The sequence below is a fragment of the Cucumis melo genome, chromosome 9 (genome assembly GCF_025177605.1).
Source record: "Cucumis melo cultivar AY chromosome 9, USDA_Cmelo_AY_1.0, whole genome shotgun sequence".
NCBI classification, from domain to species: domain Eukaryota; kingdom Viridiplantae; phylum Streptophyta; class Magnoliopsida; order Cucurbitales; family Cucurbitaceae; genus Cucumis; species Cucumis melo.
In genome coordinates, this window is record NC_066865.1 from 8,459,349 (window position 1) to 8,485,187 (window position 25,839).

The window sequence follows — 25,839 nt, forward strand, 5'->3', positions numbered from 1 at the left end:
CTTCTTTGTCTTGTGATGTGTATTCGTGCAAAACAACATAGTCTCGTTTGTCCCAGTTTTATAGGCCTACCCAGTCTTTTACCCTCATTCATAGTGATATTTAGGAGCCATTGTGGATCACCATCGCTTCGAGGAAACGTTGGTTTGTGACCTTTATTGATGATCATATCTGTCTCACATGAATCTTTCTCCTTACTGATAAATTTGAGGTCTCATCAATGTTTCAACAATTTTACACAACCATTAAGACATAGTTCAACGCCAAAGTTGCTATTTTGTGCAATGATAATGGTTGTGAGTCATTGAATAATACCTTTCATGAATTTTTGTCCTCTAAAGGGATTATCCACCAAACTTCTTGTGCCTATACTCCTCAATCGAACGTGGTGGCTGAACGAAAAAAACTGTCACCTCCTTGAGGTTGCTCGCTCTTTATGCTGTCTACTTCTCTTCCCTTCTACTTATGGGGGATGCAATCCTCACTATTGCTCATCTTATCAATAGAATGTCATCTTGCACCCTTGATGTCTTAAGGAGTTCTACCCTACAACATAGCTCGTTCCCAGTGTGCCTTTCCGTGTGTTCGGGTGCACTGCCTTCGTTCAAAGCAATGTCCCTAACCATACTAAGTTTGCTCCTCGTGTTTAGTCATGTATTTTTGTGGGGCACCTCTGCACCAAAAAAGTTATAAGTGTTAGCATCCTCCATCTCGAAAGTATTTTGTGTCCATGGATGTCACTTTCTTTGAGGACAAACCCTTCTTTCTTATGGTCCTTGGGAGTAAGTGAGTGAAGAGGCTAACTAACCAATTCTCTTCATTCCTTTGGCTTCTACTGAGCTTCTTGAACCCATCCTTCATGACATCGTTCTACCTACCAATCATGTCCCCTGGATAACTTACTAAGGAATAATCTGTTAGGTTACTAACAAGTAAGAACTATTTTACCCAACTCTAATGGCAAAAAACAGAGGCAGCACTCTGTACTTATATATTTATAATGCCAAATGGATACATTCATAAGACTTAACAAGAAGGAAAAGAACAATATCGAAGCAATAAAAAACATACCACCCTTGCACCCTACAACTAGGGTATGCCCTCGGCTATAGCAGTCGCCCTACTCAAGAAATACCTAAATATAACCTACCTATCCCAATCCCAATAAGATGCTATATATAGGCCTTCCAACATTCTCTCTCGTGGGTCTCACAGTGCACGATCACTCCTTTTTCATTTCTTCATCATTGTTGTTATGTTTGTTTACCATTCTACCCCTTCTTTTATATGTATGTAATATGGGGGGCCTCACAATACCCCTCGGTTCCACATTCACCTTGTCCTCAAGGTGAAAAGAAGGGAACTACTGGTTCATTTGATAAACGGATTCCCAGGTAGCTTCACTTTCCGGTAATCCATGCCATTTGATCAACCATTCATTTGCTCCTAATTCCTTGCTCCAACGAATGCCTAGGACAGTTTCCGGCCATAATTGTAACTCAAAGTCTTCAGTTAGCATAGGGTGTTGGTGTTGAACTACCTGCTGGTTACCCAATTTTGGTTTCAATTGAGATATATGAAAAACATTGTGGATGGCCGCTTCAGGGGGAAGTTTCAATCTATAAGCTACTGCCCATATTTCGTCAATTATCTTGTACGGTCCATAGAACCTTGGTGCCAACTTTTTAGATCTTTTTCTAGCCAGTGAGCGTTGTCGATAGGGCCTCAGTTTGAGGTACACTTCTTCTCCCACCCTCAACTTGAGTTCTTTTCTTTTGAGGTTGGCCATTTTCTTCATCCGATTTTGAGCTACAAATAAGTTCTCCTTTAAAGCATTAATAGCTAGGTCACGTGCTTTCAAAATTGATTCTACCTCATTGTTAAGAGTTTTTCGGTCTCCATAAGATAGCAGGGGAGGTGGTGTGTGACCATAGATAGCTTCAAACGGAGTGGTTTTTGTGCGGCTGCTCATTACAAAAACAGCTCAAGTAAGTTTCCAGGCATTGGTTACTCTTTCGGTTTGTCCATCAATCTGTGGATGAAATGCCGTGCTTCTTTTCAAAATGGTTCCCATGGTTGCAAAAAGTTCTTTCCAAAAATTGCTAAGGAAGATTTTATCCTTATCTGAAATGATGGATTTAGGAATTCCATGCCTCCTTACCACCTTATCAATGAAAGTTGTTGCCACTTGTTTCGCTGAGAGTGATGAAGTATGCATATTTAGTTAAACTATCGACCATCACCATGATTACATTAACTCCCCCTTCCTCAGGTAGCCCCTCGATGAAATCCATGGTCCAATCTTCTAGTATTTTGTCTGGAACGGGCAGAGGTTGTAGAACCCCGGCTGGCTTAGTGGCTTCATACTTATTTCTCTGGCATATCTCGCATTGCTCTACATGTTTTTTAACATCACTCTTCATACCCTTCCAATGGAGTTCCCCACTCATTCTCTTGTATGTTCGTAAGAACCTGAGTGACCTACCAAAACAGAATCATGGAAGGTGTGTAGCAATTGGGGAATGAGGGACGAAGTTTGTGGCAACACCAATCTTCCTTTGTACAACACTCTGCCATTCTTCCACTCGAATTTACCCCCTTCCTCCGGTTCCTTCTTTAGCTTCTCGATAATTTGCTGGAGTTCATCTTTTTCCACTTCTTTACTCACTGTGTCTATGTCCACAATTCCAGTGGTTGTAATCACATTGAGCTCTGCCGTTGTTTCTACTCATGAGAGAGCATCTGTAGCCTTATTTAACAAACTCCGGTTGATATAAGATTTCAAAATCGTACCCGAGAAGCTTGGTCAACCATTTCTGAAACTGTGGCTGCTCTTCTCTTTGCTCTAACAGAAATTTTAGAGCCTTCTGATAAGAAATGATGGTGAATTTTCTTCCCAATAAGTAGTGATGCCATTTCTGTACCGATAGCACGACAACCATTAATTCCTTTTCCTATATAGATTTAACTTGAGCTCTCTGTGATAATTTCTGATTGAAAAAAGCTATGGGATGCCCATCTTGGGATAACACAGCTCCAAATCCACTTCCTGATGCATCCGTTTCTATTGTGAAAGGCAGATTCCAATCGGGTAAAGCTAACACGGGTATAGTGGTCATTGCTATCTTCAGTTTTTCAAATGCTGTCTCAGCGTCATCCTCCCATTTAAAATCATTCTTCTGTAAAAGTTTAGTGAGGGGCGCAACAATTTCGCCATAACCTTAACAAATATTTTGTAATATCCGGTCAACCCTAAGAAACCTCTTAATCCCAACACATCTGATGGACGCGGCCAACTGACCATGCTTCCAATCTTTTCTTCATCAGCTTCGACCCCCTTCTTTGATATTTGGTGTCCCAAGTATTGAATCTGAGAGTGTGCAAAAACACATTCTTCCTATTTGCGTAGAGTTGGTTATCCCTTAGAACCGCGAAGACCATCCTTAGGTGTTTCTCATGCTCACATATATCATTGATGTAGACTAAAATGTCGTCAAAAAATACTAACACGTCTCAGAAAAGGTTTAAAAACTTGGTTCATCAGGGATTGGAAGGTTGCTGGGGCGTTAGTTAGGCCAAATGGCATTACAAGAAACTTGTATTGGCCTTCATGTGTGTGAAAAGCCGTTTTTTCGATGTTCATCATTCTGATTTGATGATACTCCGATTTTGAGGTCTAGCTTCGAGAACATGGAAGCTCCATGTAGTTCATCTAATAATTCTTCAAGTCACCGAAATGGGAAATTTGTCGGAGATTGTGGCTTGATTCAACTTTCGGTAATCCACATAAAATCGCCATCCTCCATCTTTCTTTTTCATCAATAAAACAGGGCTTGAATAAGGGTTGCGACTAGGCCGAATGACCCCAGTTTGTAGCATTTCAGCTACTAGTTTTTCAATCTCTTCTTTCTGTACATGCCCATACCTATATGGTCTCACGTTAATTGGTCTTTGTTCGGGCAATGTCAAGATACGATGATCGATTTCTCTTTTGGGAGGTAGGCCTTTTGGTGTCTCAAAGATATCGGCATATTTTTGTAATAAAAATCTGATCATAGGTATGTCTGCTTCGTCACCTCTCATTTCCTGGTCTTTCTCATAATCGTCCTCTGCTGTCATTTCCAAGTTTGTCCATTCCAACAAGAATCCCTGGTCGTCAACTTCCCACGTTTTCTCTATAGTTTTCAACGAACGCTCGGCTCTAATGAGGGAGGGATCTCCCTTAGGAACAATCTGTCTGCCATCATTCCAAAAAGTCATCGTCAGAGAAGGCCAATGAATCCTCATGGTTCCTATTGTATCCAACCATTGCATTCCTAGCACCGCATCTACCGTCCCCAGCTCAACTGCCAAAAAATCCGCTATGATCTCCTTTAGCTTCAATTCTACCCTTCTGCAGACTCCTTTTCCTTTACACCGGTCCCGTCCCCAATAGTAACCCCAAAATGAGTATCTTGTTCCAGCCTCATTTTCAATTCTTCCGCTAAGGACTGGTAGATGAAGTTGTGGGTCGCGCCACTATCAATCAACATAACAATATCCTTATCTCTCACCTAGCCTTTGAGCTTCATGATACCCTTTGATGTTAGACCTGTCATGGTCTTCAGTTCAATTTCAGTGCCCTCTATGATTTCCAAGTTCTTTAGCTCCACAGTTCTCTCTTCTTTTTCGTCCTTGCTATGCTCTTCCTCGGCCTCTTCTTCTTCATTCAAAATAAAGAACATCAATTCTCTTTTTTCCTTGGTTTTGCAATGGTGTCCTGGAGAGTACTTGCCATTACACCGAAAACAAAGTCCTCGGTCCAACCTTGCTCTAAATTCTGCATCAGACAATCTCTTGATAGGCGGTTCTCTCCTTTTGTAATTGCCCTTAATGGGTATAGTAATTTGTTTCATCTGGAAATTAGTCTTGCGTTGTACTACTCTCTCATTTTCCACTATCTTTCTGCCTGTTGACGACCCTCCTCTTCCAGTTCTGCCAGTCCCAGTTCCATTCTAGCCAATTTCAAGGCTAAGTTTCTGTCATTTACTAGTTGTGCTTCTTTCGTGCACTCCTCCAGAGTTTGGGGGTGCCTGCTGATAACTTCAGCTTGTAATGATGGTTCCAACCCAGTCACAAAGGCGTCTACCAGTACACTCTCTGCCATATATGGTAACGGGGCTGAATAGGTCACAAACTTCTTCACATAATTGTTGTATGAACCTTCTTGTTGGATTCATATTAGTCTTGCCCCTAGGCTTTTTTGTCCCGAGTCCTGAAAAAATTCAAACATTCGGCCCTTAAGATCCTTCCATGATTCTACTTTCTTTCTATTGTGACTCCAGCAATACCAGTCCATTTCATCCTGGCCAAAACTTACTACCGCCACTTTTACTTTCTCAGCTTCAGGTAGATTGTTAATCTAAAAAAAATGCTCCTGTATTTTCTCCCAGAAACATCGGCATCTCAAGCTTCTTGTATTTGCTTTTGTCTACCGAGGTCACATTTGTCTCTGTTATCAGCTCCGTCTCTTCCATCTTCCCTTTTAGTTTCATCATTGACCCGTCGGAGGTCCCAGATTCCTCTCTTTTTTTATAGCTTTGGCTTTCCTTCATCTCATCCGTCAGCCTCTCAACTGCCTTCTTCATTTCGAGCATCATCTCCTTCAAGCCCATGATTTCCTTTTCAGTTCCGTCTACCCTTTCTTCCATTTGTCGCGTGAACACCCTCGGTTTCTAATGGCTTTGATACCAATTTGTTAGGTTACTGACAAGTAAGAACTATTTTACCAACTCTAATGGCAAAAAACAGAGGCAGCACTCTGTACTTATATATTTATAATGCCAAATGGATACATTCATAAGACTTAACAAGAAGGAAAAGAACAATATCAAAGCAATAAAAAACATACCACCCTTGCACCCTACAACTAGGGTATGCCCTCGGCTACAGCAGCTGCCCTACTCAAGAAATACCCAAATATAACCTACCTATCCCATTCCCAATAAGATGCTATATATAGGCCTTCCAACATTCTCTCTCGTGGGTCTCACAGTGCACGATCACTCCTTTTTCATTTCCTCATCATTGTTGTCATGTTTGTTTACCATTCTACCCCTTCTTTTATATGTATGTAATATGGGGGCCCTCATAGAATCTTAGAAAGTAAATGGTATGACCTATTCCTTTGCTGGCTTCGGTCCATGAATCTGAACCAACACAAGCTCAAGGTATGACTGAACTTAATAAAAATAACTTGTGTGTTGAGGATGATATTGTTGATGTGGTTGAGGAGGATAAGACTAATATGATAGCTCCAGAAGAGAACAAGGTTGCTGGTAGTGATGAAACTCTAGTAGAAAAATAGGTGGGCGAGACTAGCCAGGATGACTAAGGCAAAACAAGAATTTATGATCCCTCTCTTGACATGCCCATTGCCTTGAGAAACGGTACTAGGTCTTGTATGAAGGACTCTTGTCTAATTACATGTCTTATAGTAATCCCTCGTAGGGCATTCACTGCAAGCCTCGATATTAAAACAATACCAAAAAACTTACTTGAAGCTATGGAGGTCCCGAGTGGAAGACTGCTGTCATGGAAGAAATGAGAACGCTTGAGAAGTACATAACATAGAATCTTTGCACTCTTCCTAAAGGGCACAAGACTGTGGAATGCAAATACCCAATAAAAGTGGTAACTAATATTATCAATAAAAAGAACATCCACCAATGGGCAATGCAAAACAAAGTCAGAAAAGACATCACTTGCATCAAGGCCATTATCAAAATTTGAAGCGGAGTGTAAAAATACTGTCATGTGAAATCAAAATCTTTATCTTCACTATAGTAATTTCAACTTTCTCTATTAGAAAAAAAAAGTGTACATGAGTCCTCTTCTAGGTTTTGAAGTTCTATTTAATTACCAAGTTTGTAAGCTTCGAAAATCACTTTATGGTCTGAAACAATCCCTAGGGCGTGTTTCAATAGATTTACCACCTTTTTTAAATCTCAATGCTTCCCTCAGGGACATTCTGATCACACGTTGTTTACAAAAAGATTCGCTTATAGGAAAATTGCTGTGTTGAATGTGTATATCATTGATATTGTCATGTCAAGAGATGGTACTGTTGAGATTTCCAGGTCGGAAAAGGGAAAAGAAGATAGGTGATGAACTTGAAATCAAAGACCTAAGAAATTTGATGTAGTTCCTTGAGATGGAGGTGGTGAGATCAATGGAAGGAATCTTTGTTTCATAAAGGAAACATACCTTTAACCGGTTTAAGAAAGGTATGACTGGATGCAAACTTGTTGATACTTCTATGGAATTCAATGCGAAATTGGGAAATTTTGTTTGAAAAGTTTCTGTTGATCAAGAGAAGTATCAGCGTTTAGTTGGAAAGTTGATTTATCTATCCCACACTAGATCATATATCTCCTATGCAGTTAGTACTGTGAGTCAGTTTATGCAAGCACCCTACGAAGAACACATGGAAGTTGTGAATCGTATTTTGAGGTATTTGAAAACTACTCCAAGTAAAGGTTTGATGTTCAGGAAAATTGGCAAAAAATGTATTGAGGCTTAGATTAGTTACCGACTAAAAGTCCACTTCGCGATACTGTACTTTTGTATGGGGTATCTTGTTACTTGGAGGAGTAAGAAACAAAGTGTTGTCGCTAGGAGTAATATTGCAGTTGATTACTGAGTTATGAGTTTGGGAAATTTGTGAAGAGATCTAGGTACTGAAAGTTTTGTCTGATCTTCACGAGGATAGTGTGTCACCTATGAAGCTCTTTTGTGATAATAAAGCTGCTGTAAACGTAGCTAGTGACCCATTTCAACACGACAGAACGAAGCATGGGAGACTAACAGACATTTTATAAAGGAGGAACTTAATAATGACAGTATCTGTATTTCGTACATTCTGTGCAATCAACAAATTGCTGATGTTCTCACCAAAGAATTACTCAGACAGAACTTTGGCACGTGTGTTAGCAAGTTGGGTATAATTGACATCTACACTCCAATTCGAGTGGGAGTGTGGAAAATATGTTAGAAATAAGGGGCTAGTTGATAGTTTATAGCCTCAAGGATATTTTTGTAATTTACTGTACCCTAGTTTTATTTTCTTATTTGTTAGGGCTTGTTGTAGCCTATATATATTCTTCCCCTTTGTATTCTTTGAATTATTAGAAAATGATATGAGCGACTTTTATCGTGTTTTTTCCTCCTTGTATTAGTGTTTTCCATGTGGGTTTGTGTTCTCCTTGTATTAGTGTTTTCCATGTGGGTTTGTGTTCTTCCTCTTTTCAATAATTAACATTGATTCAAGATTTGCACACAAACTAGTATCTCATCTTCCTCTGCTCCCCTCCCCCATTGACAGAAAAACCTTCTCTTTAGAAATATCTGACGGTAGCTTTTTGGCATTGCTCCCAAGAAACCACTAATGAAATTTCTACTACTCCAATCTGTGCTACTACAATGTAGTATAAATGGCAAGATCGGGTTGTCTTCACAGGCTAGGACAATTCTAGCAACACTTGAATTCAAAGATGTCACAGAGAAGTTGTGTTCGAGTTTGTAATGAATTTAAATAGTCGAACTTGGATTGTATAAAAGAAAGCGGGATTGAAATGATTGATTTGAACAAAAAGGTCTAGCTTAGAAACTCAGAATCCACCCATTGATATGGCTGATCATAGACTTATAAAACATGCAATGCTTTGCTGATTTGGTTCTTAGCTCATGAACTCAAGAAGCCCTATGTTATGTGCCGTAATAATTCAATTAATGACTTAATCGACCTAGATGCTCAACTAATTAGGTCCAGTTAGCGTCCATATTAATCAAGCAACCGCATTAAGCAAGGTAATCTAGTTAAGTTGATTCAATAACTCGAAAGCCCTTAGTTACTAATCTATTAGTCCTTGAAATTAATTAACATGCAATATATCTTTTGAATAGATTATTCTGAACAACTAAACATCCACAACCAATGATGTAATTCAAAGCTGGGTAATTATTTCAAACGAATTCTCTGCCTTTCTGTGGCTAGAGAATGGGTATTTATTGATGAATTTTGATGGGTAGTTACAATCAGTTATATGGGAGTTTGTTACAAGTGGCTAGGTAGTTGGGGTTAGGATAACTAATCAATTTACAGCTGATTAGTTTAAACTATTAACAATCTAATTGCTATCTTATTACATCATTCCACCCCCAAGACCCAAGACAGAACTCGTCCTGAGTGAATCAGCTGGCTAGTTTGAAGTCATCTGGTGCATAGTAATACTTTAGGTCAGCCACATTGAATACTGGATGAATATGTAAGTCAGCTGGTAGTTCTACTTTGTAGGCGTTATCTCCAAACTTCTTTAAGACTTGGAATGGGCCAAATTGTCTATCCTTAAGTTTGCTGTATGTTCCGACTGGGAATCGATTTTTCCTGAGTTGAATCATTACTAAATCTCCTTCAACAAAGGCTGCTTGTCTCCTCTTCTTGTCTGCTGTTCTTTTGTAGGATTGAGTTGTTTCTTTCAAGTGATCATGGACTTCTTTACGTAGGCTTTCAATTTTCTTTATCATTTTTTCTGCTTTTGTATTTGGTGTCCACGGTCGTAGGGAGCGACGCGAGGTCAAAAATAAGTTGTGGTTGCTTAGTATATACAACCTCAAATGGACATTTGCCGGTAGATCTGTTTTTCATGTTATTGAAAGCAAGTTCCGCTTGAGTAAGAGCTAGATTCCATTGTTTCGGTTTAGATCCACTAAGACAATGTATCAAGTTGCCTAGTGTTCTGTTGATGACTTTTGTTTGGCCATCTGTTTGGGGATGTGCTATTGTGCTGTATTTTAGGGTTGTGTCAAGCTTTTTCCATAGGGTCCTCCAAAAGTGGCTTAAGAATTTGACATCCCGATCAGAAACAATGGTTTTGGGTACTCCATGTAGTTGAACTATCTCTCTGAAGAAGAGATTAGCAATGTAGATGACGTCATTTGTCTTTTTGCAAGCTACAAAGTGTGTCATCTTGCTAAATCTGTCTACCATGACCATGGCTGAGTCATATTGTCTTTGAGTTTTGGACGGTCCAAGCACGAAGTCAATTGACAAATCTTCCCAAATGGAAGTTGGGATGGGTAGTGGTGAGTATAGGCCTGCATTCGCACTTGAGCCTTTAGCTCTTTGACAAATAGGGCATCTTTTAACAAAGTTGTTGGAGTCTCTTCTTAGTTAAGGCCAATAGTACCTCTTGGAAATTATTTCAAAAGTCTTATCTTACCCGAAGTGTCCAACCAACCTTTTGGAATGAGCTTCTTTTAATAGAGCTTCTCGTAGTGATATGTGTGGGATACACAATTGATCTCCTTTGAACAAGAAACCTTCCCTTATATGAAAGTGTTCGGCCTTGATGTAGTTGCTACATTTAAACCATATCTTTGAAAAATCAACATCTTCTTCATACAAGTTAGGGAGGTGTTTGAATGCTTCAATTTCCGTGAATAAGAGAGTGAGTAAGGAACTCTTCCTGGATAGAGCATCTGCCACTTTATTTTACTTTCCACTTTGGTGTTTGATGACAAAATCAAATCTTTGTAGAAAAGAGATCCATCGTGTGTGCATTCGACTGATGTTCTTTTGGGATTGGAGATACTTTAGGAAGAAGTGATGGGTTAGGAGTACAAATTTTTTACATAGAAGGTAGTGCTCCTATTGTTTGAGTGCTGGAACAAGGGCATAAAGTTCTTGTTCGTATGTACTCCAAGACTGCCTTGATGGACTCAGCTTCTCGCTTAAATACTCAATTGGGTGGCCTTGTTGGGATAATACAACTCAAATTCTTGTTCCGCATACATCAACAACCACTTCAAATGGTGATGCGAAATATGGCAATTGTAGGATAGGACTAGAAGTTAGCCTTCTTTTTATATCTTCAAAACTTTCTTGTTGTGCTTGATCCCATTTGAAGTTTGCTTTCTTTAAATAATAAATGAGCCACTATTGAGCTAAAGTTTCTAATGAATTTTTTTGTAGAAAGAGGCCAAGCCAAGAAAAGCTTGAACTTCCTTGATGGACGTTGGTGTTGGCCAAGTGTGTATAGCTTCTACCTTACTAGGTTCCATGCCCATCTTCCCTTCTTTAATCAAGAACCCAAGAAAGACAATCTCCTTGGTTAGGAATATGCTTTTCTTTTGATTAATATACAACTTTGTTTCTGTCAGGACTTGAAATAGTTTTCTTAGGGTCCGTTTGGTAACGTTTCTATTCCCTGTTACTTGTTTCTTGTTTTTTGTTCCCTTTTTCCTGTTTCTTCTTTTTTTTAGAACAAGAAACAAGAATGTGTTTGATGACTGTTTCTTGTTTCTTGAAAAAAGAAATATAAACAAAAAAAAATGTGTTTGATAATTGTTTCTTGTTTCCTGATTTTCTTTTAGATTTATTTTTTATTTTTCACATCTACTTCAATTAAACATTAAACAAAAATATAGGTCATCCATCAAACATAAAAATAAAATTATCAAAAGTTTATTCATTTAATAAGGAGAAGTACTGATGCACGAATAAAAATAATAACATAAACATAAAATTGTATCTATCCTTCAAATGTTGCCAAATTTGTTTGGCAATATCATCTCACTCGAGCCCATTTCTCTTAGATGATGTCGATTCACTTCTTAATCCATCAATTTCAACTTTATCGATATTTTGTGACATTTAAAATGTAATATTAATTTTAAATTATTATATCTTCAGTATTCAGAATTGAAAAAAATGAAACAAAATTTAACCTTTAACTTTTCTACCTATGATGCTTTAGAGAAAAACCCACAACGAAAACCCAGATCCACATAAAGAGAGACTAAAACTGTGGATTCGACGAAGAGGAACAGCCTAGCGAAGAGGAAGAGTCCGAGTTGTAGAGGAAGACGATGAGAGGCGAAGAGGAAGACGGTGTGCAGAGGAAGACGGTGAGTGAAAGATGAAAAGGATGATTATTAGGGGAAGACTATGGAGATAAAGAGCAAAAGGAAACCAATAAAAATAATTAAGAAAAAGGAAAAGGAAACAAATAATAATAATTGAGAAAACGGAAAAGGAAACCAATAAAAATAATTAAAAAAAAGAACCAATAAAAATAATTGAGAAAAAGGAAAAGGAAACCAATAAAAATAATTGAGAAACAGGAAAACGAAACCAATAAAAATAATTGAGAAAAAGGTAAAGAAAACAAATAAAAATAATGAAAAGGAAACCAATAAAAATAATTGAGAAAAAGTAAAAGAAAACCAATAAAAATAATTGAGAAAAAGGAAAAGGAAACAAATAAAAATAAATTGAGAAAAACGAAACCAATAGAAATAATTGAGAAATGGAACAGAAAATAACTCCTTATAAAATGAGAAAAATTTCTACTTTTTTTGAGAACGAGAAATAAGAAACGTTACCAAACACCTCTGTTTCTTAGAAAAATGAAAACAGAAACAGGAAATGAGAACGTTACCAAACGGGCCCGTAGGTGCTGATCATTGTTGTTGCTGTATACGAGAATGTCATCAAAGTAAACCACTATGAACCGGCTTAAGAAGGGATGTAGTACTTGGTTCATCAATCTCATAAAGGTACTTGGTGCATTGGATAAGTTGAAAGACATTACCAACCACTCGAACAATCCTTCATTTTTCTTGAAGGCTGTCTTTCATTCATCTCCTGGTTTGATTCTTATTTGATGGTAGCCACTCTTTAGGTCAATTTTTGAGAAGATGGTAGCCTTGCCCAACTGATCCAAAAGTTCTCCAATCCGAGGAATAGGAAACCGATATTTCACAGTAATTCGATTAATAGCTTTGTTGTCCATGCACACTCTCCAACTTCCATCCTTCTTTGGTGTGAGTAATGCAGGTACAACACATGGACTTAGGATGCTCCTGGGATAAGGTTAATTTGGTGCTGAATGTCTAGGAGTGGGGCTCCTTGTGGCTCTTTCTTTAAATGTGGGAATTTTGCAAATAATTTATGTATTTTCGGCTCTATGATCTAATGTTCCTTTTCTTGGGATTTATCAGCAATTACTAGTTGCAAGATGTCTTGCTCTCTTTCTCTCAATAATTTCTTCCCACTTACAGTAATGAAAAGCTGTCCTTTATTCTTTTGCTGCCTTATGCTTTCTATATTTTTCTTTGACTATGGGAGTAGGATTACTTTCTTTCCCATCCATTGGAATTTGTATGTATTTTCTCTCCCCCTATGTAGGGTTCGAGTGTCATGCTGCCATTGGCCTTCCTAACAATACATGGCATACATCTATTTCAATTATGTCGCGCACAATCTGGTCTTTATATCCACTTCCAATGGAGAGGGGAACCGTGCAGATCTCATTGATTGAAGCCTCTCCTCCTTTCCTTACCCATCCTATCTTATATGGATTTGGGTGAGGATCGGTTTTCAAGTTTAGGATGGTTACAAGCTTCCTTGCCACAAAGTTCTGACTGCTTTCGCTATTAATTATTACATCACAAACTCTCCCATTGATAGTACATCTCGTCTTGAATATGTTGTGCCATTGAGGATTTGTTTCTTCTTTAGCAATGAGGACCCTTTGTATGACACAAGAAATTCGATCCCCATCATCAGCTTCTATGAATTTTGCTTCCTCATCTTCTTCTTTATCATCTTCGCTTATAGAATTGCCCTCTTCATGAGCTAATGCTATAGTCTTCCTTTGAGGGCAATTGTTGGATAAGTGGCCAGATTGGCCACATCGAAAACACTTCTTCAAAGATGGGCGAGTGTAGGTGTTCTGGCTTTTCCCTTTGCTTTTATTTTCTTTCTTCTTGGCTGCATCCTGAGTATCAACATCTTTACGCTTCTCTAAAACTGACTTTGATGGTTGTTCATTCGTTCTACTACTGTAAGTCTGTTTCCTGGTGGAGTTTGCTTTCCATGTAGTCTCCTGTTTGAGTTCTTTATCCGAGCAGCCATCATCTCTTCCACTATCTCTGCAAGGAAAATGGCTTTAGACAAGAAGCGAAATGGTTGCAGTTTTACTTTCTCCTTTATATCTAATCGGAGACCATCAATAAACTTTGCTATTTGGTGCTGTTCATTCTCTCTTAGATTGGTTCTTGCGCTCAATCTATGAAATTCTTCAATGTACTCAGCTACTGATCGACTTCCTTGGTGGCAATTTTGCTATTGGTTGTATAATGTTTGCTTGTAGTTTGGAGGTAGGAAACGTGCTTTTAATAGCTTCTTCATTTTCTCCCACGAATGGGCGGCTTGTCACACCTCTAGCTGTTAATTTCCAACTAGTCTCACCATGCTGAAGCTCTTCCTTGTAGCTTCAAAGCCACCAAATATACTTTTTTTTCGATCAGGGTGTCCATATAATTGAAAAAGTTCTATGTGCTTTTAACCCAATCCAAGAAAGACTCTATATCACGCTTACCATTGTAGACGGGGAGGTCAATTTTCATCTTGTAGTCATGATGAACTTCTCTTCGTGTTTCTTGCCTTCCATAAGCTTGACCCATTCAAATATCATCATTGTTGTTCCAGATGTTTCCTTGCTCATCGCCACTTCATGAATCGTCTTCTTGCCCATCCTACCAAACTTCATAGTCTTCTTGAGTATCGTCTTCGTATTATCGCAATGGAACATCATTAGGCCTCCTTTGTCGGTCATTTCTTTGGTTGGGAAAATTTCTATAGTTCCTTCGTGCTCGCCGGCCTCCTCTGTTTCCTTCGTTCCTATCGTTAATTGCGTTGGCTTCGATTCTTGCTGGTGCTGGTGCTAGTAGTCCATCCATCCTCCAATTTAGAAACTTATTGTGCAAATCTCCCAAAGAGTCTTCAACAGCCAGCAAGCGTACCCTTGATGTCCTTGGAGAGAGAACGGTGATCTCTTCCGCTTCTTCTTGCTCACGGTTGTCCCCCACGGCTGGGATAGCTCCTCTCCGGCCAGCCATTCAGTTCCCACAACTAAGGTTGCTCTGACCCCACTTTGATGTAATTCAAAGCTGGGTAATTTTCTCAAATGAATTCTCTGCCTTTTTGTGGCTAGAGAATGGGTATTTATCCAGAGAATTGGGTATTTATTGATGAATTTTGATGGGTAATTATAGTCAGTTATATGAGAGTTTGTTAAAAGTGTTAGGTAGTTGGGGGGTTCGGATAACTAATTAGTTTAAAGCTGATTAGTTTAAATTATTGACATTCTAATTGCTATCTTATTACATCAACCAAGCATGCTTTAACCAGTACTCTTGAAATAATGAAATACAAAGATGCATAACAATGGCAATTAAAGATTAAATGAGAGTTGGCCGAGAACTCATACATTCAATGCCTACACATTAAGCATTGATTCAAGAATTGTACAATATCAGCAAAAGTAACACCAAGGAGCTAAAATCAAATTCTCACAACCCGGATTTCAATCCTTCCCTATGCTAGAATATACTCACCTAGCCACTCATAATGTGGTAGGAAGAATCTTTAAGATGAAAATAAATGCAATTCAAATAGATAGAAGCTGGGAATAAGAAAATACAGACAAAATGGTTGTGGAGGCTGCATTTGAGAACGACCTAAATGGGGCAAATTGTGTTTATAAAATTGTCACCGGTTGAAATTGTTTGATTTTGCTTTTTTCTCGTGGTTGAGGTTTGTGGTTGGATCAGGGCTCTTTCTTGAGCTTGTTTCCATTTTGAGTCTTTGTTTTAGATGCTGGAATTTGTGTTCGAAGGGAAGGTTAAAGCTTCAGTTTTCAAATTTACAGTATTATCACCTGGGGCGACATATTATATTCGCTCACAGTTGAAGATGGTCCCAGTTTGAGCATTCATTAATTTTGCTAGCTTAGATTGTGCCATTGGGAATATTCTCAAGTTGTCAAGTCTGTTGTTGGCAGTTTTGTCTGAAAAGGTGGATCAAAGGCTCTTTCTCGGCTTGTCGTTTGACTCGACGCTTCATGTTGAAGTTGCTTGGTTTAATTTTTTTCTTGAGATGTCCTCTCTTCAAGGATTTTGCTGTTTTTTCCATCCAAGACTTAAGTCTTAACTTGATTGATTTATTTTTCCAAATTACTGTTAATGATGTTGCATTTGAATTGTATTGTTGTATCTTAGTATTTTCTTTCGTATTCCTTTGTCCCTTGTTGATAGCCTGTTCTTGTATTTGGTCTGCTAAGGATGCTATGGGGATATCAAATTTGTTGAGATGCTCGGTTGCCCCTATTGATTCTTTAGCTCTTTCTACTATTGTATTTTTGTTTGTACTTTGAGCTTTAGTCTCGTTTCATTGATTCAATGAATATGCTTGTTTCCATTTCAAAAAAAGAAAAAGAAAAAAGAAACTAGCTTGGACTCATGACGCTGCATGCACGTTCATTTTGTCTATCAAGTTTCAGGCATCGAGACGCTCAAGAATAACACCGCGATGCTAGACCATATGTAAACTATTGTCTTCAAGCATCGAGCCCAACGCATAGGGAGGTTAGCTGTGCTTGGCCAGGGGCAATTTTGGCCATTTTGGCCATTTTGTTCTTTGCACAATTGATGCTCTAGAGCTCCGTTTCGATTCATTTTTGTCTTGTTTCGGCTCCGGTGGTCTATTCTGCCTTCTAGTTGCTTAAAACCTATAAAACAGAATAATAAACACTCCAAATCTAAGAACGAGCCTGGATTAAGCTAGGGAAATTAGGACTTTTTGAGGCCTAATAATCTCCCATGGAACTAGGATCACTAAAACATTTAGGGACAAGTCTTTCACTCTCTTAAGAAAGAATCCCTTGCGTGGTTGCGCTCAACCTTATTTAACCTTACTTTCATTATTGAAGCTCCTTTGAACCAAAGGTTCTTCATCAGGTCTTTTGCTTGGATGAATATGATATATAGGTAAAAAAAATCACTAATTGAAAAGGTCATTTTACTGAGATGCCAAGCTCAGGGTAAATGAAGGGCTTAACAAAAAAATATGAATCAGTACCTCCTCTCTCCTTTCCCCTCCCTTCCTTTCGTCCCTAACCACATTCCGACTCCCTCGTCTCCTTCGATGTTTCTCATCCTTCTTCTCTAGTAAGTCCCCTAGAGCCGATTCTTCTTGTCCATCCTTGTTAACTGGCAGTTTGGTTTTGGTGATAATAGAAGTAGAAAGATGCAAACTTGCAAAGTAGTGCTCTTTACTGTATTTGGTTCAACAAAGAATACTTCCATATAGAAGACGTGGAAGCTCGAAAGATCTTGACATTATTAGACACTCAACTCAGATGGTTCTTGAAGGAGATTTTAGAATTCTTACATGGTGTTGAGAATGGTTTTCTTATTCGAAACGGTTTTGATGGTTTTGTAAGTACGAAGCTCTTAAAATTTATGTCAAAAGTAGGGTTATGAGGTCTGTAGCTTGGAAGATGAACAACTTCAGAAGATGAACAAAAAACTATCCTTCATCCATATTTGTTCTGGTGTCTCTTGGCAGGGTTGGAAATCTTTTCGCAAAATGTTGGACAGTTTCTTGATGAAGTACAATTATTCAAATTGGTATTGAAAACATCTCCAAACCTCTTGCCGCTTCCTTCCGTGTCACTAGGGACAAGTTATGCTGAAAAGGTGATGCTTAATAGATCCCTTGTCCATGAATTGGTAGAACAAAGCACTTCTTCCCCTGTTGACATAAAAGATTTAGAGTGAACTCAGCAGTGGGTTAAAAGAAGACTTCGATAATCTATGGATTAATTCAAGATTATTTGCGTTTGATGATTGAAAGAAAATTAGAAAAACCCTGGAGGATCTTCTTCAATTAAAAAATAATCATTAATCCATTGTTTGCAAAGAATGCTTTAATTAAATTGGTTGAAGGTTCTTTAGAAGAGTTCATTGGAAAAGAAGAGTGATGGCAAGTAACGGGTCCTTTTCATTTAAAGTTTGAATGGAGCAAAAGTAAACATAGCAAACCATTAGTTATTAAAGGCTATGGAGGATAGATTAAAATAAAAAACCTCCTCCTTGGTTATTGAAACAATCGGACGTTCAAAGTTATAGGAGATCATTTTGGAGGTCCGAAAAATATCGCTTTTGAAAAGCTTTATCTACTAAGGGCCGTTTGAGGGAAGGGTTGGGTTATGGAAAGGTTAGTGTTATGATAAAGTTAATTTTATGATAAACCTAGTTTTATCATAACCCTTGTTTGGGGGAAGGGTTTAGAAAGGTAGTTTTATAATAAGAGGTGTTTGGGGAAAGGGTTATGTGGGAATGGTTATGATAGTGTTATGAATAAGATGTGTTTGGGATAGGGGTTATGTGGGTAGGTCTATGAGAGTTTTATGATAAGATGTGTTTGGGAGAAGGGTTATGTAGGTAGTGTTATAAATAATGTTATGATAAGATGTGCTTATGGAAGGGTTATGTGGGTAGGATTATGAATTTTTTTTTATTTTAAGAATTTTTTCAATTCATTTTGTAAATGTAAAAAAGAATTATTGCATATTATTTTATTATAAAAGCGTCCAGAATTTTCTGTAACAGTTTGCCTTTCTCCAACAGCGACGTCCATCTTTAATTTTATTAAATTAGTAAATACATTTCACCAATTTCCCAATAATTTCTTTACAAATTCGTATAATTTTCTTCCAAAACAACGGATACATGAGAAAAACAGAGTGAAACCCAAATCAAAGAAATCACAAGCTTCCCATTAAATGCAAGAAACATCGAAACCTCTTGAATCCAAAAAGAACTATACCACTCTAGATCAAAGAAAAACAACACATTTTCAACAGAAAAAAGAACTGAAGTTAGTACCATGACCCATATGCAAAAAGAATAGGGGAAACAAGAAAAAGAATCATCCCCTGAACTTTATTAAATAAAACAGCAAAAAAAACAAAAAAAAAACAAAACAAAACAAAAGTCTGTATGTGAAAATCAAAAGCCGAAGCAAAAGCAAAGCAAACCTTGCAAGGAAAGGCCAGTCAAGTGAATGAGTAACATAAGATAGAGTACCCAAGAAATTAACTGGAAAACAACTTCAATTGCAAGAGCAGTGGCCGCAAACCATTTGAAAATGGCATACAAAAAAATATTATTCGAACTCCTTTAGCACTATAATTATGGGTTTGTTTGAGATTTTCAATTCTCCCCTTCCACCACTCTTTTTACATTTATCATTTCATTTTTTGTATTATATTCATTCCAATAAAAACAGATTGATCAACAAAATGAACTCTCCAACATTAACAATAATTTCATTCTTGAGCAACAAGTCATATTTACATAATTTACAATACTATACAGAATTTACAATATTCGTATACACAACAACTCAACTTTCAATAAACAAAACAATTAACTAATTCACGCCAACAAGAGTAGTATGACTATTCCTGCCTCTCCACAAATTACTCTCAATTTACAAATATAACTAAAATTACTAACAATAAGAGTACTCTAAAACATTAAATTATGTTCTCATCCTTAATAATTATGTCTTTCCAAGTGTTAAAACTTCATGAAGCCTCATAATAAGTTCCACCAAATAATTCTTGCAAGCAACGACCTACAATAGAATTTATCAAGTTTTAGCAAAAAAAGAAAAATAATGGAACACAATCTGAGCATGCTTCTCAAAATTATTTATCAAGTGTTAAATATTTTTTGGTAATCATATGTAGAGGCACACAATCAGACCATGCTTCTCAAAAACAAATAATGGAACACTTTAAAAAGATAAACACAAAGCACAATCATAGGCATAAAAGAGAGGTAAATAAAAAGGAGAACCCATTGGAATGGAACACTGAAGCAAAAGTAATCCTTATACAAATTCCTCTCTTCCAAAAGTACTTGAAAACAGAACAAGGTAAAGAGAAGAACAAGCTGCAACAATGGCGTGTGAATGTTGAAAATCCCCTACAATAAAATAGTTTTCACATCTTCTTACATTCGCGTACCATATGTTTTAGTAATAAAGCTCAGTATTAAATGAAATAATAGATTACAAGCATTTTACCTATTGTTCCATTCAACCTTTCCAAAATTGCTTAATTTGACATATGCTTTAAAGCGTTGGAGGCTAATGATCTCGGTTAACATGTAAACCTACAAGAAAAAGCCTGAGAACTTTCTTAGCATTCAATCTTCTTTTTTACTCATGTGCACAGAACACAACACAAGTCCTTAATGCTTCCATGTCCTAGTTCTAATATCTTCTTTGGTAACCATTTTTCATTTTCTTTTCTCTAATTTCATTTTAGAAATAGACTGTATGGGAGCAACATGTATTAAAATTCACATATTCACTCAAGACACCACCACTTATAAACATACATAAATATATGCACACTGAACCGAGACAAAAATTGGCAATTGAATCAACTACAGGTTCTAAAAGAACTAGCAGAAATTAGGTGAAAAAAGAGCGTAATAAACTGGGGGCAAAAATGCAGTTTGATTATGTGAAATGCTGCTATATGTGAAGGTTAATACGTATTATACATCAATGAAGAGATACGACGGTCAAGGAAATTATAGATTGCAAATAGCCATTCACCTACACTACTTTCAACAAAGAACAAGAATACGAACTGGTACTCAACACTTACAATCTTGCAGAAAACAAAGCCAGAAAAGTCTGAAAACGTCAATGGGTCTGTTGTTGGTTGAGGAGTTTGTGGATTGCTGTCGATGAGAATACGCAAGCTTTGTGTGTCCGGTTGATGGATTATTGGTGGTTCTGGAGGTGAAGAAAAGGAAGGAGATGGAGATTACGACATGGAGGAAGCTTTTCTGGAGTTGTTGGATTCGATTGATGATGATGATTCGATTGACCCGAGGGCTGAGACTTTCATTCAGAAGTTCTATGCTGATATGAAAATGGAGAGGCTAGCATCCATTTGAAAAATCGAGGAAGGAAGAAGGGAGGAAACATGGATTAAGGAGACCCTAAACACGGGTTGAAGGAGAGAAAGAAGAAGAGAAATCGGCAGGTTGAGGAAGGGGGATTAAGGGATAAAACGGGTATTATGGAAACCCTAAAACTAGGGTTTCTATAAACCTAGGCCCAAACAATTGTTAGGGTTAAGAAAGCCCAACCCCACGGTAAATACACTAACCTCAAACAGCCCTTAAATGTTTATGAAGCAAAAATTCAAGTAAAAGGAAACCAACGTGGTTTTGTTCAAGCTACATTAGAAATAATAGACTATACCGAGGGAATTTTTTCTTACATGTAGATGATTTTGAACAGATCGAGCCTCCTCCATTGACCAAGGGCTATTTATCATTTGAGGAATTTTCAAACCCATTTGACTTGCAGAGATTAAACCAGGCTTTGAAAGATGGAGTTGATGATTCATTCTTTCCAGAGGTGGTGGAATATCTAAAATTTCCTAGAGGGGTAGTCTCCACTCACGTTTTGTGAAAAAATGGTTTTGTATAACGTGAGAGAAAGAAGCATTGAAAACATTATTAAAGAGCATCGAAGACTGACAATAACAAGAAAGCTTGGTTTGTAAAGAGTACAACAAAACTTAGTTGGGTGTTTGACAAAACTTAGTGGGGGGTTTGACTAGTGGGTTTCCCTATAGTACATTCTAAACAATCCTAAATGTGACTAGCTAGCATATAGAAGATAGTGAGCGCCTGAGTGGTCATTTGAAGGGAAAACAAGAACGAAATGAAATCAACATGCTAAACTAAGTACAAAGCATAAGCATAAGGTGGTTGAAGATAACGTGGGCATGTGGTGGATGAAGATAGTTGTGGGTATGTGGCCATAGGCAAGCTCATCCTTGACAAGCATGCTCAAGAAACTTACCACCCCGCAAATGTGCATTTACCAGCTTGTACAAGGTGGTCAGCTATAAGAATTGTTTGAATGTAGCCAACGTTTAATAAGAGTTTTAGGGCTCGTGCCTTCCCACAATTTTGTTTACACCCAATGCCTTTGTTTCTGACGCCTCTTATGGAAGGGAGGCTTAGTGAAGGATTCTTTCCAGCAACGATGACATTCTGTCTACACAAAATTTAACAGATCTAGGAGTGGTTGAGTCACTCACTAGCTTTGATGTTTTTAACATTCCAGAGACCTCGTTTGGCTGTCTTTTTGTGTTGCAATCAACTCCTTGGCTTGAAATGGTCTGTAGCTATCCATTTCATTTTCTTCGAAATTATTATTATTGGGCACGAGGCATATGATCACTTTGGTTTATTTTGTTTTATCTATTTGTTAAATTTCTACCTTTTATTTTGTTGTCTCTTGTTTGCCACATAATTTGGTCACCCCGGAGCTTATTTGTTGATTTCAGGGACCTAGAAAGAAAATACTTCTTGCTATTGCTCCACGTTCCAAGCGACAACCTTGATGATAAAACATCTCTTTCATTTGCTGGTTTAGTTCTGACCCTGATATTTTGAAGACTCTGAGACTCGATACCATATGTTCTTTAGATGTTAGTGGTAAGAGAATGGTTCTTGGATCTGTCCTATCTTGTTTTTTTTTTCCTTTTTTTTTTTCCCTTAACAATCCAACAGCATTCTTATATATTGCTGGGGGCATAACTTTTGTTTTCACTCCCATTCAGATACATTTTTGCAGTCCCAGAATACCGATATAGATAAAAGTCTGGTATAACAATAGTCTCAAATTACAGCGAGGGTTTAAGTTGAGAGAGATTTGTATATTTCCAAATGCTTAATTTACACACTCTCCTAGTGAAGGAAAAAGCCATTCAAAATTTCAGCTATTCTGATGTGAGCTTGGACTTTGGATCACTGAGTCAATGCGGAAGGGGATTTGTTTCTAAAACCACTTTATGCATTCTGAACGTGTTAACTCTTGGTTTGTGTAATTGTGTTTTTAACCATTAGTTTTTCTTCTGATTGTATAATAAACTTTAACTTCATCCCTATTGATTTATTTCTTTTCTTTTAAAAAATTGTAGGCTATTATAATTGAGAACATTTTAACCTAGAAAGTGCTCTCAATTACAAATTAAGACAATTAACGCGTTGTCAAATAGAATTAATAATAATTATATCGGCACATAGAAATTAAGTATTCATCCGAGAACAGTGAAGTCTCAGCAAACAAACATTAACGAATTGAAAATTTAAGTCTACCAATAAGCATTTAATGGGTTTCATCCCTACCTAAGGCCTAAGCTAGAGAACTTGCCTTGTCAAAATGGTTACATGTAGAAATTTTGTATTTTTCGTGTATGGTTGTAACATAGGGCCGTAGATATGAAATTTCGTGGTCTACTAGTGAATAAATGAATCAATGGACAACAATGTCCCTTTTGCCCTCAAAGTTGACTGCAAAGTTCATAATTAACCTCTATTTTCAGTCTCTCTTCAGTAGTCACCAACTATTTAAGTAAAATGTTGCAGAGACTATTTCATTAGTTATATTTTGATATATTTATTTTTTAATTCTTATTTTCCATAGTAAAATTATAAATTTTCTGTTTTATACATGTTATGAGGTAGTTACATGAAAATACACAGCTTCAAGAGCACTATTATTCTTATAGTCTACATTAATCCACGTACCTCATGTGAAGTGCCAAAAAGGTAAACATTTAAAGCTCCCCTGCAAGCTGTTAAAATAAATGAATATGGAAAGATGGCGGTTGTTATCGAAGTGCTTGATTAACCTATACTACAATGGCAACCATATGAGTAGTTTTTGAAGAACATCATGAAAAAAGGATTGTTCCAATGTATCGGAGTAAGATGTGGAAAAGACACTCAACCACTCTTGTCTTTGTTTTTTTTCCTCTTTTTTTTTATTTCAATGACAACTGCTGAAAGCCTTTTTTTTTTTTTTTTTTTTTTTTTTTTATTTTTTTATTTATCTTTTCCATTTTCATTTCTAATTTTTATTAATTTGTTTGTTTGTTCCTTTTTTTTTTCTTTTTCTTTTAAATTGTTTTTCTATTTTAGATTTTGAGTCTAATTTATTCATAGGTTTTAAAATGTTATATCTTTGATAAAAAAGTAATCATTTTGAGTAAATTATGTTTGAATTTGGTTTTGAGATTTCACAACGTTATAATTTTAATTTTACGTTGAGATTTGAATTCGATTTTAACTTGGTTCCAAGAGACAAACTTCATACAAAACAAAAACACTGTCCCTTCCCCTAATTTTTTTCATGAAAAAGAGAATCACCATTTTCGAATTAATCCTACCGGCATAAAGTAAGTCTAAATTTCTCACTCGATTCATTGCGGTAAAACAAATGAGACAGAAGAATTTAAATGTGGTAGTGTATACCGATTATCACCGAGTCATAATATATTTTGACTAAGATTGAATTAATTTTTTAAATTGTAATGACATTAACTGATGGGATTGATAACCAACTCTTGAATCAACCAAGAAAAAGCATTTTGATGGTGATTGTAGAAATTTAGTGCAATAAATATAACTATACAGGCGGTGGATGATAGATGCATTCTCCGAGTAGCAAATTCTTAAAAGTAAATTTGTGAAAAATTTTCTATACTTTTATTTATTGCTTCTTAAGAATTAGCGGACTCCCGCATATAAAAGATTTAATTAATTAATAAATTAATAAATTAATAAATCATTTAATGACATTTCAAATAATGAATGAAGGTGGTATATATTGTTGTATCACTATAAATTTTTCATCTTCTTCGTGAATATTTATAGTTTATTCCACCCTATTTACTTTATCTTTCATACTTTATACAATTTAACAGGTTTGAGAAGGGTGCTCATGTTTAATTATCTGTTGTGGTATCAAATAAAATTTATAAATTTTAGATTCAAACTAAAATAATGCACAAGGAGGTGCGAATATAGTTTAAGTTATCTAGCTGAGATGATAATCTAGTTGATCTCTATTTATTGTCTAGCAAAGACAAATAAATGGAGTGTTGATGCAATTTGAGAATTTAAATGAGGAAATAAGTGCAAGAATATACAGTCGCATAAACATATTAGTTTGACTTAAAGAATTAAAATTGACCCAATTGTTCGATTGATCATAGTAATATTATAGATTATTTCGAATGCATGCATGTGCTTAGCTTATTTGTTGCAATTGCAATCACAAGCACCCTAATGTATTAGCAAAAAAAAAAAAAAAAAGTTAAACTAGATGCTCAATTAATTGGGTTTGATAGTGTTGATAAGTTGTCAAAATACAAGTAATTGTAAGATTTTATGTAAAATAATGAAGTCTTATCGCATAAGAACAAAAGAAAACAAGGGAAAAAGTATATAATTTGATTAAATTGTATATCGCGTCTTGCAAAATAACCTCATCCCTATTTTATCGCGCTTTTAATATTTTATGGCAGGATATAAGAAAAAAGAAATAGAAGTCAGTGAAAAGAATGTCGCGTAAGGAGACACGTGCAACCAATGTAGCGACAAACAATCAAGTTAGGCGATCTGATGCACTAGCAGACAAATTGAGTTGACAAGTATTATTAGAAAAAGGATGAGAGAACGTCTGTGCAGCGCTGATACATCTTTTTAAAGGCATTAATGAAGCATGGGTTGTCTTGTTACATCAGTCCTCGCATTGAAACAGAGGCCTCTACTTCAGAACTAAGTGTGCAAATTTGGGCTGGAGAGCAAGTTCATATCGTCCATCGTTTCTTCCTTTCTTGAGTTTTAGGTGAGCGCTTAGAATAAAAAGAGAGAGAGTTCTTCATCTTCCATTTTCCTTCAAGAACAGACAAAAATTAGAACCAAGGAGTACAAGACATCACACTCTAAGGCTTGAAGCATTTCTTTGTATCCCACTTTCTCTTTATATTGTATTGCTACGTAAAATAAAGTTTTATTTATAGTAGTAATGCATTTCTTCTTCCATTCTCCCATCTATGTTC

At 36.7% G+C, this 25,839-nt stretch overlaps 1 protein-coding gene and 1 long non-coding RNA gene across 11 annotated transcripts in view; one reads left to right on the forward strand and one right to left on the reverse strand.

The window, feature by feature from the left end:
• The window catches only part of LOC103503334 (uncharacterized), a 30,729-nt gene extending 7,851 nt beyond the window's left edge, over positions 1 to 22,878 (forward strand). For 2 of the 7 annotated variants that reach the window (XR_007823766.1, XR_540780.3), the window contains exons 7-8: positions 22,276 to 22,426; positions 22,552 to 22,878. Coding sequence is in view for 2 of the 7 variants with exons in the window: in XM_051090404.1 (XP_050946361.1) it covers positions 22,276 to 22,332 (57 nt within the window). In the remaining 5 variants the exon portion in view is untranslated. Of the gene's footprint in view, positions 1 to 11,009; positions 11,148 to 11,197; positions 12,275 to 22,275 lie in introns of those variants that run through there. The other 5 variants (XM_051090404.1, XM_051090405.1, XR_001764714.2 and 2 more) reach the window with 4 other exon arrangements.
• Positions 19,190 to 22,083, reverse strand: LOC127151054 (uncharacterized). 4 transcript variants are annotated; one of them, XR_007823770.1, is made up of 3 exons: positions 20,572 to 22,083; positions 19,980 to 20,082; positions 19,190 to 19,526 (listed from the first exon to the last, which is right to left on the reverse strand). It is a non-coding gene; the product is annotated as an uncharacterized LOC127151054 (long non-coding RNA). The 4 variants fall into 4 exon arrangements; XR_007823771.1 differs by having other exon boundaries at positions 19,190 to 19,879; XR_007823769.1 differs by having other exon boundaries at positions 19,190 to 20,068.
• Positions 22,879 to 25,839: the final 2,961 nt, after the last annotated feature.